Source organism: Echinops telfairi, unplaced genomic scaffold, assembly GCF_000313985.2.
Source record: "Echinops telfairi isolate 266 unplaced genomic scaffold, ASM31398v2 ScPeMD7_25;HRSCAF=90, whole genome shotgun sequence".
Lineage (NCBI taxonomy): Eukaryota > Metazoa > Chordata > Mammalia > Afrosoricida > Tenrecidae > Echinops > Echinops telfairi.
In genome coordinates, this window is record NW_022103922.1 from 20,422,140 (window position 1) to 20,439,688 (window position 17,549).

Sequence of the window (17,549 nt, forward strand, 5' to 3'; positions counted from 1 at the left end):
GGCGATCTGATCAGCACAACTTGAAAATCAATCATGCAAAAAGGACTCATCCTTTCAATTTCTTAAAATGAGAAACTAACAGAAATATCCCAGGAGAAGTGAGAGGTTATGTCTCCAAGGGAGAATTTTGCTTAAAACCAAAGACAAATAGATTATATCAAGTTTTGCCCCAATAATGTTTTCTTAACCATTTATTTCCCAAAGAATTAAAAATAAATAAATAAATTAAAAGAAATCCTCTCCCAGAAACTCTTGCATCACTCTTTCCCATTCTCCAAACACTGCCTCCTGTCTTTTCATGACAGAAGGCCTTTGAACACGGGCTTGATCTGAATCTAAATCAAACATCTCCCAGCAAACACCAGTGAGATTGCTAATGTTATCTTTCTGGTTACTGATTTTAACCCTGGAGCCTGGATATAATGCCTATATCCAAATGTGTCCCATTCATACAAATTCATGTTTTAAGTTTTATTATTGTTGGCTTTTTGTTTTCTTTTTGCTTTTAAAGTAAGGAGACTTATACCATTATGTAGTTATTCAATGGAAAAGAGCATGGCATATTTTCCCAATGGCAAAGTACACCAAGATTCCTATGAACCCATTTAGAAAAGAGTTGCACCAGTAACAAAATAACAAAGAAAGAAATCAGTGAAAAGAAGAAAGTGTTATTGACCAAAAAAGTCACATAGCTATAGGTTTCAAATACTATGAAAATTTCAAAATTCTTAAGGCAAAAGTTCTTCAGAATACTTTTAAGAGTTGAAAAGCATAGTTTTTCTAAGATACTGCCAGCTTCAACCACTATCTCTTTGAGATCTTGAAAAGCCAAGTCCAACTTGTTCAACTTTTAATAGTGCTATTATGTACAAGGGGGCTCCCAAAATTTCATGGATAAATTTAACCATCTTTTCATTTTATTTTTCCACCATCTTTTTGAAGCCCCTTCCTAGTTTAGAAAGAAAAAAACTGGAAGGAATCACAGCCAAAATAGTGTCACCTGACTCCACTCATCCTTAGAGCCCTACATGATTACACAATTCATCCCTCCCCACCCCACCCCTAAATGTAGAACATACACATTTATGCTGAATATGTCATGGTTTGCTGCATGGAACACAATACCAAACTCACTCTCCCACCCAAACACCCGGTCCCCTAAAGAGACAGCTTACCTAAAGACACAGTTCTCAGCGTAAGAATAAAAGCAAAATGGCTTATAAGTTAGTAAGACCGGGATAGGCTGCATTAATACTAGCACAGTGATTTGTGCTCAGAGATCAGGGGAATAAAACACAAGGTAGTAAAACAACTGAGTTAAAAAAAAAAGTTTATTAGGTGATTTGGTTGTTTTTTTCACTACTCTATAGAATGCTATTTTTACCTTCCCATAAGAATTGGACAGGATTTACAGGATTATTATTAGTTTATTAGCATAGATTATTAATTTGATGTCTAGATAGAATAAAATTCCAAAAACTCATTTTGTTGCAAAATTCCCTAGCACCATTCCACTGGCGAGATTATAAAATGCCAACTGATTACGAGCTGTCAAGGAACACGTAAGTCTAGCAAGAAACTATCTGCAGCCTTCAGACAGCACTTAAACACAAAGAAGGAAGTCAGAAGTCAAGGAGGATAATTCTAAGATAAAGGCTGAGTCGAGCGAAAGACTAGAAATGTACTGGAGGATTTATCAGGAGTGGTGCTGCATTCTGTTGCGATATCACCGACCCGGGACCTCTCCTCCCACACACAAGTGGCCCTGGGGGACCCTGGGACTAAGTGGTTGTTTTAAAAAGGTTTTGTGCCATATTTACTTTTTCCTACAACCCTTACCAGAAGCCTGACATACTTGAGTTCTATAATATTCTTTCTCTCTCTGTTACACACACACACACACACAACCTACCCAAGGACATCCCAAGAAGGGTTGACAGAAAGGCAAAATTCCCTTCACAAAAACAAAGAAAGAAAGAAATGGAAATACTAGGGATTTAAAAGTGGCCAGATGATTGTTAAAGGCACAGCCATGCCACATACTATCTACAATGTGTGCTTGTTAACTGTAGAAACAATGAAATAAGGATTAAAATAGTACCCTTTAAATGTATATAACTCTAACATGAGCTACATTACAAAAGCTCATTTCTTCAGGAAGATGCATTTCCCCAAAGGACAATATAAATGGTGATTCATTTCTGAAGTTGGCCTACCACTATCTACAGCCCCTATCCACTGACATACAGTACAGTGGAAATGAAACGTGGAGAAAAGTACTTGCAATGCTTCAAGTGTATATTAGTCATTCAGCTCAAAGGAGAACAGAATAGGAAAACACAGAGGGCTTTGAACTTTATGCAAAAGACCTGGGCTTTAAACTCACTCGCCATTTAACTAGCTTTATCATCTTATTTATCCTTCTTGGGCCCAAATTTATTAATTATGAAAGAGAAATCTTGTAAACTCATTCCACTATGTCACACTGGGAATTAAATTAAAAGTTGGCACTAGGGTTGGTGAAATATATACATATATTAAAAAAAAGTTTTTCCTTTAAAAATGTATAATTATAATTCCATGAGTGAAAAGTGGCATTTGCACAATATATCCTCCATCAATAATAAATAACAACACACATGCATTTATATATGCTATAGTAGTTATAGCTTATTATTATCTGTTATTTTGATTTCACATTTCAAAAATGTTTTACTTTAAATATGAAGTAGGTGATGAATCCTGATGCTAGGAAACCATTAACCAAAATTATACCAATAAGAAAGAAAGAAAGCTTGGGCAGTGTGGTTCATTCCAAAATCAGCACAGATTAATAAACTAGGGTCTATCGTGACCCAAAATATTCATACAAATGTACAGATAGACAATCTGCTTATAACAAGGCCAATAGCTCTCTGGATGTTCTCAAAGTGCTTGTCTGAACTCTTCAAAGGCTTCTGTAAAATCCCCCTTTTCAATGATGTCCTTGGGTAAAATTTATCAGCGAAATGAAGCATCTTGAGCGGTTATGTTGTACACGGTGATTTCATTAATACCAAACCAGCACAAGATTTCAGTGCATGTAAAATGAAGGGCCTCCTAGATTAAGAGCAGGGCCCATGTAAGATGTCACAGGCGGTGCATCTGAGACAGAGGCTGATGGTCCTAATGGCACACATTTTAAGTAGACTTTGATCAGTTAATAGCATTCATCTTCACAGCTGACTTGAGGGCAAACATTCCATAGATTTAGGTGTGAAAGAAACTCCACTTAAAATCTTTCTCCACCCCAGCCAAGCCACTTGGGCAAAAATACACAGCTGCCCCTTTAAGCTTTAAAGAGAAAAATCAATCCTTTGCTTACATATAATTCAAAAACAAAACAAAAAAAGATTAATTTAAATGGAATCTGAACTGAGCATGGCTTTTCTATCAAGTTATGATCAAAAACATTACAACATTAACTCTGTTTGATAGGAGTTTTAATTTGACTTTTAACTTTACCCCAAAGTTCCATAAACATGGAAAATATTGTTCCTTGAGGTACTGCTCCATTTTTAAAATTTTTGTTTTGAGTTCTTAACTAAGGCTAGTTTTGAGGGGCTTTTCCTCCCACATTAGCTTATTTATTTTCAATCTTGTCAAAATAAACTTGAACTGCACAGATCTTAATTCTTTCTAATTGATAAGGCATCGCAAACTATTAGCCCACTGCTAAATCCTTGAGTTACTCCATCTGTTTTACTTCTCCTAAAACATTACTACACTTCTTAACAAACTGTCAACTGGTTTTGTCTGGGGACATTTTACCCAGGGCAGCACTTACCCCTCCCGCCTTCAGCAACTTTCTTCTAAAATCCTCTGTGGGGTTGTTGAAAGTTAACTTTTCACAGCGAAGGTGATTCACTGGTGGATGGCCTTCCAGATGCAGGAACAAGTCATAATCAAACCGGACTTTCTTAGGCTCTTCCTGGGCGTTTAAAAAAAGAGTAGAGAGAAAAAGACATAAGTAGAAATAAAAACAAGAAAGGTTTCACTCCTCATAAGCAACAAGGAAAAAAGGCATATAAGAATTATAGCGTCAGCCAAATAGTGGGTGGGAAAATTACCATGAAATTATCTATAACACAAAATGGACATATATGATAGATTAATTTCTTGTGCTGGGGGAAAAACAGGAGGAATGAATATATCACCTTCCTCACAATCTCAAAACAGTATGACACCATCAGCCAACCACTCAATTGGAAACCTTTGAATCACTCCTTCTTCCAGCCTCACCCTGACCCCATCATCCAGAGCTGCTGTCAGCTCTTATATATTTCTTGAACAAACCCTGTAATCTCTACAGACAATATATATATATATATATATGTAGCTATAAAAAATAAATAACTATAAATTCCTTCCTCTAGTAGCCCTGGTGGTATAGTGGTTACACCTTGCGTGCTAACTGCAAGGTCAGCAGTTCAAAACCACCAGTCAGTTACTCCTCTGGAGAAAGATGAGGCTGTCTACTCCTGTAGAGAGTTATATCCGGGAAGTCCCTGGGGGTAGTGTTACCCTCTCCTATAAGGTTGTTACGAGTCAGAATCAACTCTACCTGAGTCATTATCATGCTTATTTGGTTTGCTTGAGTCTATTGTAGACACAGCATACTTAGTTCCCTTCCAACCTAGCTAGAGGCCAACATAGGGTCGCTATGAGTCAGAGTTGACTGGAAGACACTTCACAACAATAACTACCACCATGTAGGGGACTCATCTTCCAGGATTATATCAGACAGTATTTTCTGGTAATCCATTACATTTTCTTTGGCTAATTTTTAGTAGTGGGGAACCAATCCTTTTTTTTTAATCTTTTATAGTCTAGAAACTTACCCAAAATGAGTAACCCTGCTAGAATTTAAAATACTAGTAATAATTCCATGATTGCTCACCTTCCCAACATGATCACTGAAGACAAAGCGGGTGCATAAGGAACTGTGGTGAAGAAAGATGGAGCCTGGCTATCAAAGATATAGTGTCTGGAGTCTTAAAGGCCTGAAGGTAAACAAGCGGTCATCTAGCTGAGAAGCAACAAAGCCCACATGGAAGAAGCACACCAGCCTGTGTGATCACGAGGTGTCAAAGGGAGCAGGTATGAGGCATCAAAGAACAAAAAAAAATCACATCATCGTCATGAGGGGGAGTGCAGGGTGGGGACCCAAAGCCCATCTGTAGGCAACTGGACATCCCCTTATGGAATGGTCGCGAGGAGGAGATGAGCCAGTGCTTCCTCCCCATTCACTATCATGATCCCAATTCTACCTTACCAATCTGGCTGGACCAGAGGATGTACACTGATACAGAAAGGAACTGGAAACACAGGGAATTCAGGATGGATAATCCCTTCAGGACTAGTGGTGAGAGTGGCCATACCAGGAGGGTAGAGGGAGGTTGGGGTGGAAAGGGGGAACCAATTACAGGGATCTCCATGTGACCTCCGCCCTGGGGATGGACAACAGAAAAGTGGGTGAAGGGAGATGTCGGACAGGGCAAGATAATACAAAATAATAATTTATAAATTATCAAGGGTTCATGAGGGAGGGGGGAGCAGGAAGGGAGGGGGGAAATGAGGAGCTGATGCTAGGGGCTTACATGGAGAGCTAAGTTTTAGAGAATGATGAGGGCAACAAATGTACAAATGTGCGTTATACAATTGATGTATGTATGGATTGTGATAAGAGTTGTATGAGCCCCCAATAAAATGATTAAAAAATAATAATAAAATAAAATACTAGCAATGCCATGCAAGTCGCCAAAGACAGTAAAATGACAGGTGAGTGGTGGAACAGAGAACCCATAGGACACGGGGGCGTCCTGTGCAACAGAACCCCGTATATAGAAAGCCATTGTCCTCAGGTTCTACTTTGAAGCCATTACATTAGTTGACTGCTTATCTATCTCTACACACTGATTTTCGACCATTTGAGGTAAATTAAGGAAAAGGAACACAATACTACCTAATATGTACTCTGAGATTCACCTCTGTTGGATGGATGGCGCACCCCATTTTGTAGGGAATCATAGCACTCAGAGTTGATAGTATCATGAAATGTGATGAAATACAATTATTTTGACTCAAAAGCCTTAGCACTTGAAATGCCACGAGAGTGTGGAAATTAACCTTGTACAGCCACAGGGTTTCCACTGTTTCATAAACCCCACCCTCCCCCAATCAGACTGGGCTCCTTCTTCACCGCCTCTGTATCACTGACACTCGGCCCAAATCGCTCTTCCTTCATTTTATGCTGCTTTCCCTTGGTTTTTCTCACATTTTTCTGGTTTTTCTCACACTTTTCGAGCTATTCCTTTTCAGCCTTCTTCACAGACTCTTCTTGCTCCACTCACTGCTATGTGTCTCGGGAAGACAGACTCCATCAGAAGGTATTCATCACAGCAACTCTTCCATCAGCCGCTCCAGCCCAGCTCAGACACGAGGCCCATATGCATGTGTTGCTCAATATTCCCATCTCCCTATTGGGAGGACACTGCAATATCAACTCATGTATTCACATCCTACATCATCTTTTATCTGTCATTTCTCTTATATGTCTTCACAAACAACAATCCTGTCCAACTGCTTGCCCACGTTAAAAATACATAAACCGTCCCCAATTCTACCTTCTCTCTCACCCACCATAGTCAAACTGCCTCCAAGTTCTATTTAGCATTCTTCTTTAGAGAGAAAGAGAGACAGCTGCTTTTAAGTCAGCTCCGACTCATGGAGACTTGATGTTCAACAGAACAAAAGGTTGTATAGAATTTTATCATTCTCAGGATCATGAGGCCCTTTAAGCCCACGCTTTGGCTATTGTACCAACTCAACTCACAAAGGACCTCTCTCTTATGCTCATCGTCCTCGATTTTACCTACACGGTGTCCTCCTCTAGCAATTGATCCATGTCCAAAGCAAGCAGGTTAGACAATGCTCTGCTCTGATCCATACGTTTTCATTGGCTTATTTTTAGGAAGTGCTCACCAGCAATTCCTTCCTCTTAGTCTGCAAGCTCCACTGAAACCTTTCTACCATGGGTGATACTGATATTACCTGTGGCACAGTTTCAGCATCAGAGCCACACAAAAGCCATCACCAAACAGCAACTGACAGATGGGTGGTGGGATCCTCCGTAACAACTCCCAGATTCACCCTCTGGCCTCTAGTTGCCATCACACCACTGCCTCACTTCCAGCCTTCATTATGCCTCACCTAGGGACTTCCCTGTTTTTGTTTATTTTTAACTTGTCCTAGTCTACCTCCCACAATGACAGCAGTTTCCATAACACAAAAATCAAACATTATCTTTCCATTAATAGAAGAGCCTTTAGTGGCTCACCAATTTCCACAGGATAAAATACTACTCCTTTGGCATAATCACGGCTCTCCTGCTACACTCTCCCATCACAACTTTGGAAAACTCACCAGCTCCTCAATAATTCCACGTTACATCATGCATTCTGCTGCTCATACACAGCACTCCTCATGCCTAAAAAGTCTTTCTACCAAAAATGCCTCCATCCTGTGCCTGGTTAATGCAATTCAAGGACCAGCTAAAACACTAACTCCTCTCAGGAAGCTTTCCAACCTTCTCCCAGCCAATCAGAAGCAGACGTACTCCTCTCAAAATCTTCTCTAGTGTGATTATCACACTGTTCTCATTTCTTCTTTTCTTTTTTTTTTTTTTTTACTTTTCTGACCCTCCTCTAAACTGTAAAAGAGTCAATGCCACCCCAGAATTCATTAAAAACAGGAGGGCAATTTGATTCTCTGTAATTAGGAGCACAAATTGGTAGAACCTTTTTGGAAAGCATTTTGGCAGTGTCTCTCAACACACTAAACATGTGGCATTTGACCCAGTGACTTTATTTCTAGGAATCTAATCCATAGAAATATTCAAGTACTTGTATAATGATGCCTATTATAAAATGTTCTAGGAAGCATTGTTTAGAATAGCAAAAACATATGATATGCATTTGAATATCTCATTACCATGGATTGCTGACTTGGAAAACACTCCAAGGCACATATTTAAGTGAATAAAAGGCAAGTGATGGAAAAATATTAAAGTACGAATCTACATGTCACTGCCAATCCCTGTAATGACATATACTTTATCTCTCTCAATGCATGGGATGCTATGCCAAACAGCAAATACAGGCAATCCCCAGGTTATTAACAAATGAACCTGTCCCCGTGCCTTTAACGGTGAAGTCTAAACAGGTACGTACGGTTCTTACTTAGCAAGAAAAAGCTCGATGCCTTCACAATAATTAAAACCTCGCACGTTCAGCAAGTGAGTGTGATTGTGAGGAATCCGTTGCTAGTGAGGGTTGGTAGGACCTCTGTGGCCAGAGTGGATTCCACAGAGATGCTAACCACAAACTTTGGCAGTTTGAACCACCAGTCGTTCCACAGGAGAAAGATGAGTCTGCTTGCTCCGGTTGATTTAAAGTCTTCGAAAGCCCAAAGGGCAGTTCTACTCTGATAGGGCTGGTATGACTCAGAAACAGCCAGATGGCAGGGAGTTTCTGTGTTGGGAAGGGTCAGCCCTGTCATGGCAAAGTGACCCTGTTCAAAGACTATGGCCACTGTGTTTGAAGGTGTGCACTAGTGACACACTCTCATCCCTCAGGCCTCTGAAAGGGCTCCCGACACATCTGAGTCTCCCAATCCAGGGCTTCAACCCATCATATTTCCTGTTCCAGTTACCATGAGGAACCAGCCAAATTGCAAAAATGACGGTGCATTCCTTGTTTTGCTTCTTTGCCCTTGAGAGAACAGTTGGATTGGTCAGAACCGCTGCTCAAAAGCAAAGCAGTGGTGTATACATTGAATATTCATAACACAGGGGCTGCCTGTAATGATGAAACTGGGCTGGGCTACAGGAATAAAACTTCAAAGTCTTCTCTCATACACATTTTTTTTAACTAAGAGACTCGGATATTAGTTGTATACTTTTATGAGAGAAAATTATATTGATGAATATATTACCAGAAGAAAAGGAATAAAATCCTAACGGTATCACTTATAGTCTACATCCATTTAGCCAAATCAAACCAAACAAACAAAACTAAGGATAAAGACTACAGAAAATGGGGAGGGGTCCCCCTAAAAATTCTAAGTGAAGTTTTCTTTTAAAGATTTTTTTTTTCATAATAAAGGATTAACAACCAACTTGTCTTCTAGCCAGCTGAGTATCTTCTCTCAGAGGGACGACATCAATATAATGTCCATCTATACCCTTCAGAACAGGTTGTTTTTCAAAGTTCAAATAAGAAGGCATGTAATTTGTTCCCTATATAGAACTAGTAACATTTCCTAGAGTTGAGCATCTTCTTTGGGCAACACCAACTTGCTTGTCTCGTTCTGCAGCATCTTTAGTACTAGACATCCATTCTCCTGTCTTTTCTGAGGACCAACTGAAAGAGAGGAGCACGGGATGCCTTCAGACCTGAAGTGCCACAGTCAACTAGACTTCAATGTGTCTTTCCTTAGTGTTCCTGAAATAGACAAGTCTGACAGACGAGTTTATTTTGTTGTTGAGCACAGATATGAGATAAGACAATAAATACAGAGGAACTCAAAAGAAGTATTGCCAATCACACCCTTATTGACTTCTGACCACTCATGCACAAGCAAACCTAGAGACAGGCTTCTCAGTAAACAGGGAAAGCCCAGGATGATGACATAATGGAAGCAAAGTCTAGATAGATAATAGCCTTAATATAGAACGTGGGACTGCTACTACATCATCTGGAAATGATGTGGATTTCCTCACCACCTACGAGAAATGGGGGCAAATTTTTCATAAGCCATTATATGATGGATTTGCAATGCTCAAGACAAGAGTTGAATAAACTCCAGGGGTGACCGAAATGCTCACTATGGGCAAGGAATGCAGTGTACATTCTGGAACAACCATCATGCCAGTAATCAGTTGCCACTGAGCTGAGCCTGACTCATGGCAATCAGGTCTGTGCCAGAGAAGAACTGGGCTCCACTTGGAACCAGACCAAACTCCAGACCTGCTTTTCTACAGTACCTCTGGGAACACCTAAACCCCCCACCTTGTTGTTTACAGCCCAGGTGCACTGAACATTTGTACCACCTAGGAATTCTATTCCATTTTCACCCATGGATTATTTCAGTAGGAAGAACAGCAAGAAACATACGCAACTCTACAGTCCAGATTAGAACATAGCAAAAATTGATTTCCAAGGCATTCTATGAAGACAAATTAGAAGAAGTGAAGAAGCAATAATTACCTTTTTGTAATTAAAAATTAATAACACAGAAAAATACTTGAAACATTACACCCATGTGCTTTCCCATTGAAATTATATAAATCTTAATATGTTCACAAGGCTTATTTTGTCTACCCCCCCTTTCTTTTTAGGAAATAAATTTTAGCAATCTGAACTTCTTCATACCTTCCCTACTATATACTTCCTCCATTAGTAATTATTATCCTCAAGTTCTGGATTATCATTCCAACATATTTTTATACTGCATGCATACTTCCACAAGACCATTTACTCATTTAGTAGTTACATACTACTACACCACCAATAGGCGTCTGAAAATGCCCATCACAGGGAACTCAAACCAGTTACCACGAAGATGACACAGGACCACATAAAGTGGCCACCACACGATACGGCCACCCTGAGTCAGAGTCAACTCAGTAGTGACTAACAATGGTAAGACATTTCTGCAACTTTTCAGGCAGTACATTCATGTTTGAGACTTATGTGTGTTAGCATGCTGACATCCACACATAATTGAATGTGCTGTAAACAAGCAGTTATTTATTCACCTCTCTACTGTTATTGGTGCCCTCACAACCTTTCTGACTCATGTGACAGCGTAGAAATGCTCCCGAGTTCCCAAAGCTGTAATCCACCCCCACCCCCACCCAGTTGTAAAATTTTAAAAATATGTATATCTAAAAGACATATATTTAAGCTTGTATGAATTAGGGGAATATTAAAAGAGCAGCTCATCAGTGTTATATTTAACAAGTCTGACACATTTTATTTCAACTTGCCCATTGCAATTCTCTCAATGTACTATCACTTACTCCACTTCCTTCCTGTTTCCATCCATTTCCTAACCATCTCAACTCTGTCATCAAAGGGGATGATAGAGTTGTCTGTCCTTTGGATCTTAAATGGTGGATTATTCTAACACAGGGGAGTCCAGTTCCACACCTAAAGACCATAGATTTGAGAGTCCCACAGTCTCTGTGTGGCCAGACTACCTGGTCTCTATTATGATTTTCAATTTTGGTCCACATTTTTCTCCTGCTCTATCCAGCACCTTCTAACACAGTGGTTCTCAACCTCCCTAATGCCGCAACCCTTTAATACAGTTCCTCATGTGGTGGCTACTCCCAACCATAAAATTATATTTGTTGCTACTTCGTAACTGTAATTTTGCTACTGTTATGAATCAGGTGACCCCTGTGAAAGGGTCATTCGACCCCCAAAGGGGTCACAACCCACAGGTTGAGAACTGCTGTATAATGTGATCTTCAGAGCAGTTGATAGCAGTAGGTGGGCACCATCTATTTTTTCTGGTTTTAGGATTATGGATTAATTATTTCTAGATGCCTTTTGCCTTTCTATTTTCATCATTCTTCTTTCTCCTGGACCTAGAGACCGAGAGGTGCACCTCATATGGCAGTTCATGAGTTGCTGTTCACCAAGGTTGGTTGTAGAACATTGTCTCTGAGAACTATGTTTCACCAGTTGACCTTGGTGCCCCACAAAACTATAGCCTTGGGTTGCCCCACCCCACTCGGCCCAGTGGTTCAATCCCCCAAGGTTTTTGGTTATGGCTAAGAAGTTTTTGTAACTTTGTCCTTTGTGTGCTCTATCACATGCACAGCAATGGCAAACACAAATATCATCATCATATATATACATATATTATATATATATATATTATATCCATCCTCCCCATGGGTATACTCCCTTCTAACCTTCCAAACCAGTTCACCCTGGGTGCCTATCTAAGCATCTGTTCATAGATCACCACTCTTGCAGGATTGTACATCCAACAATGTTCAACTCTGGTGCCTTAACTCTCCCACTGTCTTCCTCCACCTTCATTTTGTGTCAACTATCCTCTTGTTGTATATTAACTTCCCTTCATTCAAGTCAACACTGGCCTACAACTCTAGCCCGCAACTTCCCCTTCTGCTCCATACAGAACTCATAACTCCCAAAGAATGTTTCTCTTAGTGTGGAAAATGGCTGTTAACTTTGTATCATAGTAACTCATCTAAGGAGTGTATTCCAATGCAATCTACCAAAAAGAAGTAATTCAATGTCAGATTAACTTAGATGGTAGGATGAGAGTCGTATAATCATTATGGTTCTCCATAAGGGATCGTAATTGCCCATCACCTAATTTAGGACAACTTCTCTGGTCCCAAGGAGTAGACTTGTGCTACAGCCACAGAGCTTGCCATTGGTTAAACTCTGAAGACACTACCTAGGATGGAGAGACAGAAGAGAGAGTCCCTAAATTCCTCCCTATATACAACTATGAAAACCAATCCATCAGGGGGAAAAAGGCTAAGGATTTGAATAGACGATTCTCCAAAGAAGATACACAGATGGCCAATAAGCACAGGAAAAGATGTTCGAGATCATCAAGAAAATGCAAACCCAAACCACACTGAAAAATCACTTCATAGGATGGCTATAATTAAAATTTAAAAAGACTATAAAAAATTCTACAGATAAGGGGTTGCTAATGGGAATGTAAAGTGATAGGTTAACTTTGGAAAATCAGTTTGGCAAAAAATTAAATGGAGTTACCATATGACCCAGCAACTATACCTATACATATATATCTAAGAAAATTAAAAGCATATATTCACATAAAAGCTTGTACATAGATGTTTGTAGGATTAATCTTAATAGCCAAAAAGTAAAAATAAGTCTGTGTCCATCAATTGCTGAACTCTTCTTGTTGAATGCTGCCATGGTGGGTCCAACTCGGTGCGCTCCTACAGACACAACAAAACAACCACCACCAAGTCCTGTGTCAGTGTGTTCGGCGGGGTCTTCTGGAGAAGTCCTACTAGGATGTTACATAGGTATACACAGAAAGAAACTGATCTCCAGGAAAAGTTTCACACAGTTGTAGAAGTAGTTAAATCCAATCTGGTTTCAAGGCTGTAGGTCAGATGTTAGGTTGGAGGCTTCTCCTGACTCATGTAGCTTCAGGGGTTAATGAACTCATGACAGGGAGGAGCACCAAAGGCTGCAAAGGCAGTGAGTTCAAGGTCAACAAGCCAAGCATGTAACTGTAGAGGCAAATAAATCTAAGGTTGGCAGGTCAGATGGCAGGCTCCTGATGGCTCCGGAGTCAGCAGGTAGAACAGGCCACTGGCTCAAATACAAATAACCAGCGGGCTATAGCCTGATGCAGGATCCAGACCCTTCACGAAGCAAACACGCTTTTAACACAGTGTATACTTATGTGTAGGAAGTAACCACATTCCCAGAAAACAATCTTTTAAGTGCATCCAAGTTGTGGTCTGAGTAAGGTGGTTGCACTCTGCCCGAATCTGAAAATGGCTTGGCTGTTCACAAAAGACCTTATTGTGGAATTGATTACATGATGTTATGTCACATCATGGGAGATATTCCTAGGCCTCAATTGCCAGATCACAGAATGCTGATCCAGCCCAGTTGACAGAAAACCTAACTGCCACAGGCATCTGCACGATGTTTCCTGTGTTGAGCCCTACTTGCAATCACTGTGGTGGAAGGGCATCCTCTCTTATGCTGATATGATGTCCTTTGCCAGGGGCTGGTCCCTCCTGTGAACATGTCCAAAGTACGTGAGAGGACATGGCGCCATCCTTCCTTTTAAGGAGCTGGACTTCTTCCAACACAGACAAGTTTGTTCTTCTTACAGTCTTAGTATATTCAATATTCATTGCTATCCCCATAAATAAAATGGATTGATTCTTTTCCTACAATATTCATTGTCCAGGTTTCACAAGCATGTGATAACTGAAAAGAACATGGTTCTTTTCATGGGCAATCATACCTTAGGTTTCAAAGTGACATCACTAATTTTTAATACTTTAGAGAGATCTTCAGCAGAACTTCCCATTGCAATACATCATTTGATATTTTGAATGCAGCTTCCGGGGGCAAGATCATGAATTCAAGTTAAATGAAACCCTTGACAACTCCAATCTTTTCTGTTTATCTTGATTGTGTCTCTGGGTCCAATTGTGAGGATTTTTGTTTTCTTTCCATTGAGTTGTCACCCATACTGACAGCTGTTCCCTTTGATCTTCTTCAGTACATGCTTTAAGTTCTCTTGGCTTTCAATAAGTAGGGTTCTTTAATCTGCATATCACAGGCTATTGATGAACCTTCCTCCAATCCTGTTGCCACTTTCTTTTTCATATGGCCCAACTTCTTGAATTATTTGCTCAGCATACAGAGTAAATCAGTTTGATGAAATATCTAACCATGACTTCACTGATTCTAAACTATGTTTCCCCTTGTTTTGTCTTAATCTCTACATACAAATTCCATAGGAGCACAATTAAGTGCTTTGGAATTCTCAGTCTTCACAATGTTATACATCACTTGTTATGATCCACACAGTTGAATACTTTTAAATAGTAACAAAATGCAGTATGTCCATACAATGGGAATTTATTCACAATAAAGAATGAGGTATTGAGAAAAGTTGCAACACAAACAAACCTTAAAAAAAAACAAAACCACAATACTAGCCAAAGAAGTCAAACACAAAAGGGTACATATTATATGATTTCATCTATACAAAGCAGAATAAAAAAATCTGTACAAACAGGAAGTAGATAAAGATTGCTAAGGGCTGAGGGAGGTTTGACATGAGGAGTGGTTGCTAATACACACAGGTTTTCTCTTGGAGGAGATGAGAATGTTCTAGAATTAGATAGTGGTCATGGGTGCAAAATCCTGTGACTATAATAAAAACCACTGAGGTGTGTGCATTTGCAAGAGTGAATTCTTAGTATATATGGATTGTATCTTTTTTTTAATGAAAAAGAAAAGACAAAAACTAATGTTATAATGAAAATCCTACTTGAGATGGGGGTTGGGGGACATTACCAGAAAAGCATGTCCTATGATCAAATATAAATGTGTCTCAGTAAATTCTGACTTGATGAAAGAAATAAATGAATAGTCAATGGCATTACACCTGAGGAAAGTACTCATTATTTTAGCCAACAATCATCACTTTTAAGGCATAAAAGTTATAAATCAATATTAACTGTACTTAAGTCAGGACAGTCTGGTATGGTTAGTACCTAGCATGCTAGTCAATCAGCCAAATACTTGTTGAGTACATAGTATTCAGTGTACCCTTCTATGCATAAGAAAAATTGAAAAACACATTTCATTCAAGACACACTAAAGCATTTTCGGTATAAGACAGTAATAGTAATAATAATGCTTTGTTCAGGAAATACAGGAAAGAACTAGGAGGCAAAGGGCATTTACAGAGGTCTAAATACAGGCATGTACATATGTAATATATATTTATATGTGACGATGGGGAAATATATCTATGTACATATATTTATAGGTTTAGTATTAAAGTAGCAGATGGACACTGGTTCTCTACTCAAGTACTCCCTCAACACAAGAACACTTTGTTCTATTAACCTGGTATTCGGTGATGCTCACTTTCCCAACAAGAAGGTGCCTGGCTGTCAATTATATGCTCTCTGGAGTCTTTCTTTTTGGGGGTACAATTCAGTGACATTTTTCACATTCTTCAAGGTGTACCACCCTTTTTTTTTAAAATCATTTTATTAGGGGCTGATATAACTCTTATCACCAAAAATACATCAATTGTGTAAAGCACATTTGTACATTCATTGCCCTCATCATTCTCAAAACATTTTCTCTCCACTTAGCCCCTGGCATCAGCTCCTCATTTTTCCCACTCCCTCCCTACTCCCCCCTCCCTCATGAACCCTTGATTAATTTATTATTTTGTCATATCTTGCCCTATCCGACGTCTCCCTTCACCTACTTTTCTGTTGTCCGTCCCCTAGAGAGGAGGTCGCATGTAGATCCTTGCAATTGGTTCCCCCTTTCCAAACCACCCTCCTTCTACCCTCCCAGTATCGCCACTAACACCACTGATCCTGAACGGATCATCCGCCCTGGATTCCCAGTTCCTATCTGTACAAATGTACATCCTCTGGTCTAGCCAGACTTGCAAGGTAGAATTCAGATCATGATAGTGTGTGGGGGGCGGGGGGTGGAGGAGAAGCATTTAGGAACTAGAGGAAAGTTGCATCTGGAGTCTTAAAGGATTGAAGATAAACAAGCAGCCAGCTAGCTGAGAAGCAACAAAGCCCACGTGGAAGAACCCCGCCAGCCTGTGTGATCATGAGGTGTCGCTAGGATCACATATCAGGAATCAAAGACCCAGAACAAAACATTATACCATTGTGAATGAGGCGGAGTGCCGAATGGAGACCCAAAGCCCATCTGTAGACAACTGGACATCCCCTTACAGAAGGGTCACAAGGAAGAGACAAGCCAGTCAGGCTGCAGCATAGCACCAATGAAACATACAACTTTCCTCTAGTTCTTTAATGCTTCCTGGCCCTCACTATTGTGATCCCAATTCTACCTTATAAATCCGGCTAGACCAGAGCATGTACATGGGTACAGATAAGAGCTGGAAACACAGGGATTCCAGGACAGATAAACCTCTCAGGACCAATATTGAAGAGGTTAAAGGGAAGGTGGGGGAAGAAAGGGGAAAGTGATCACAATGATCTATATATGAACCCCTCCCAGGGGGGTGGACAACAGAAAAGTGGGTTAACGGAGACATCGGTTGGTGTAAGACATGAATAATAATAATAATTTATAAATTATCAAGGCTTCATCGGGGGTGGGGGAGGGGGGGAAAATGAGAAGCTGATGCCAAGGGTTCAAGTAGAAAGAAAATGTTTTGAAAATGATGGCAACAAATGTACCAATGTGCTTTACACAATGGATTTATATATGCATTGTGATAAGAGTTGTATGAGCCCCCAATAAAATGATTTTTTTTTAAAAATAATGCTTTGTGCTTTGATGTGTGCCAAGAAGTAACACCCATTTGTTAATCATCAACCAAATTTTTAACTTAAAAGCTTCCCAAGGATTGATTCGTAACTACAGGATGTTCATAACAGAGTGAATACCTACATAGCCGACAGAGAGAAAAACCTTCATGAAGAATCTGGTTTAGGCCTAATCTGGTTTTCAGCATTTTCGGTATCCTTTTGTTTGCTCACATTGAGGTTTATCTCAGATGTTTTATATTACTGGGAGTCACCCTCTTGAATTTTTGTTACATGTTTTCTGTTTTTCAGTATATTAAACCCAGAACTGATGAACCTAGAAGGACAGCAAGTGGACTAGGGGCTTCTAGAGACTACAATGGTAGGGGGTGGAGGTGGGGGTGGGGTGGGG

At 39.8% G+C, this 17,549-nt stretch overlaps 1 protein-coding gene across 1 annotated transcript in view; it reads right to left on the reverse strand.

Annotated features, from left to right (window-relative positions):
- The window catches only part of MLLT3 (MLLT3 super elongation complex subunit), a 297,998-nt gene that overhangs the window by 108,320 nt on the left and 172,129 nt on the right, over window positions 1-17,549 (reverse strand). The window contains exon 4 of the mRNA XM_045289372.1: window positions 3,827-3,970. Within this exon, the coding sequence (XP_045145307.1) occupies window positions 3,827-3,970 (144 nt within the window). The remainder of the gene's footprint in view (window positions 1-3,826; window positions 3,971-17,549) is intronic.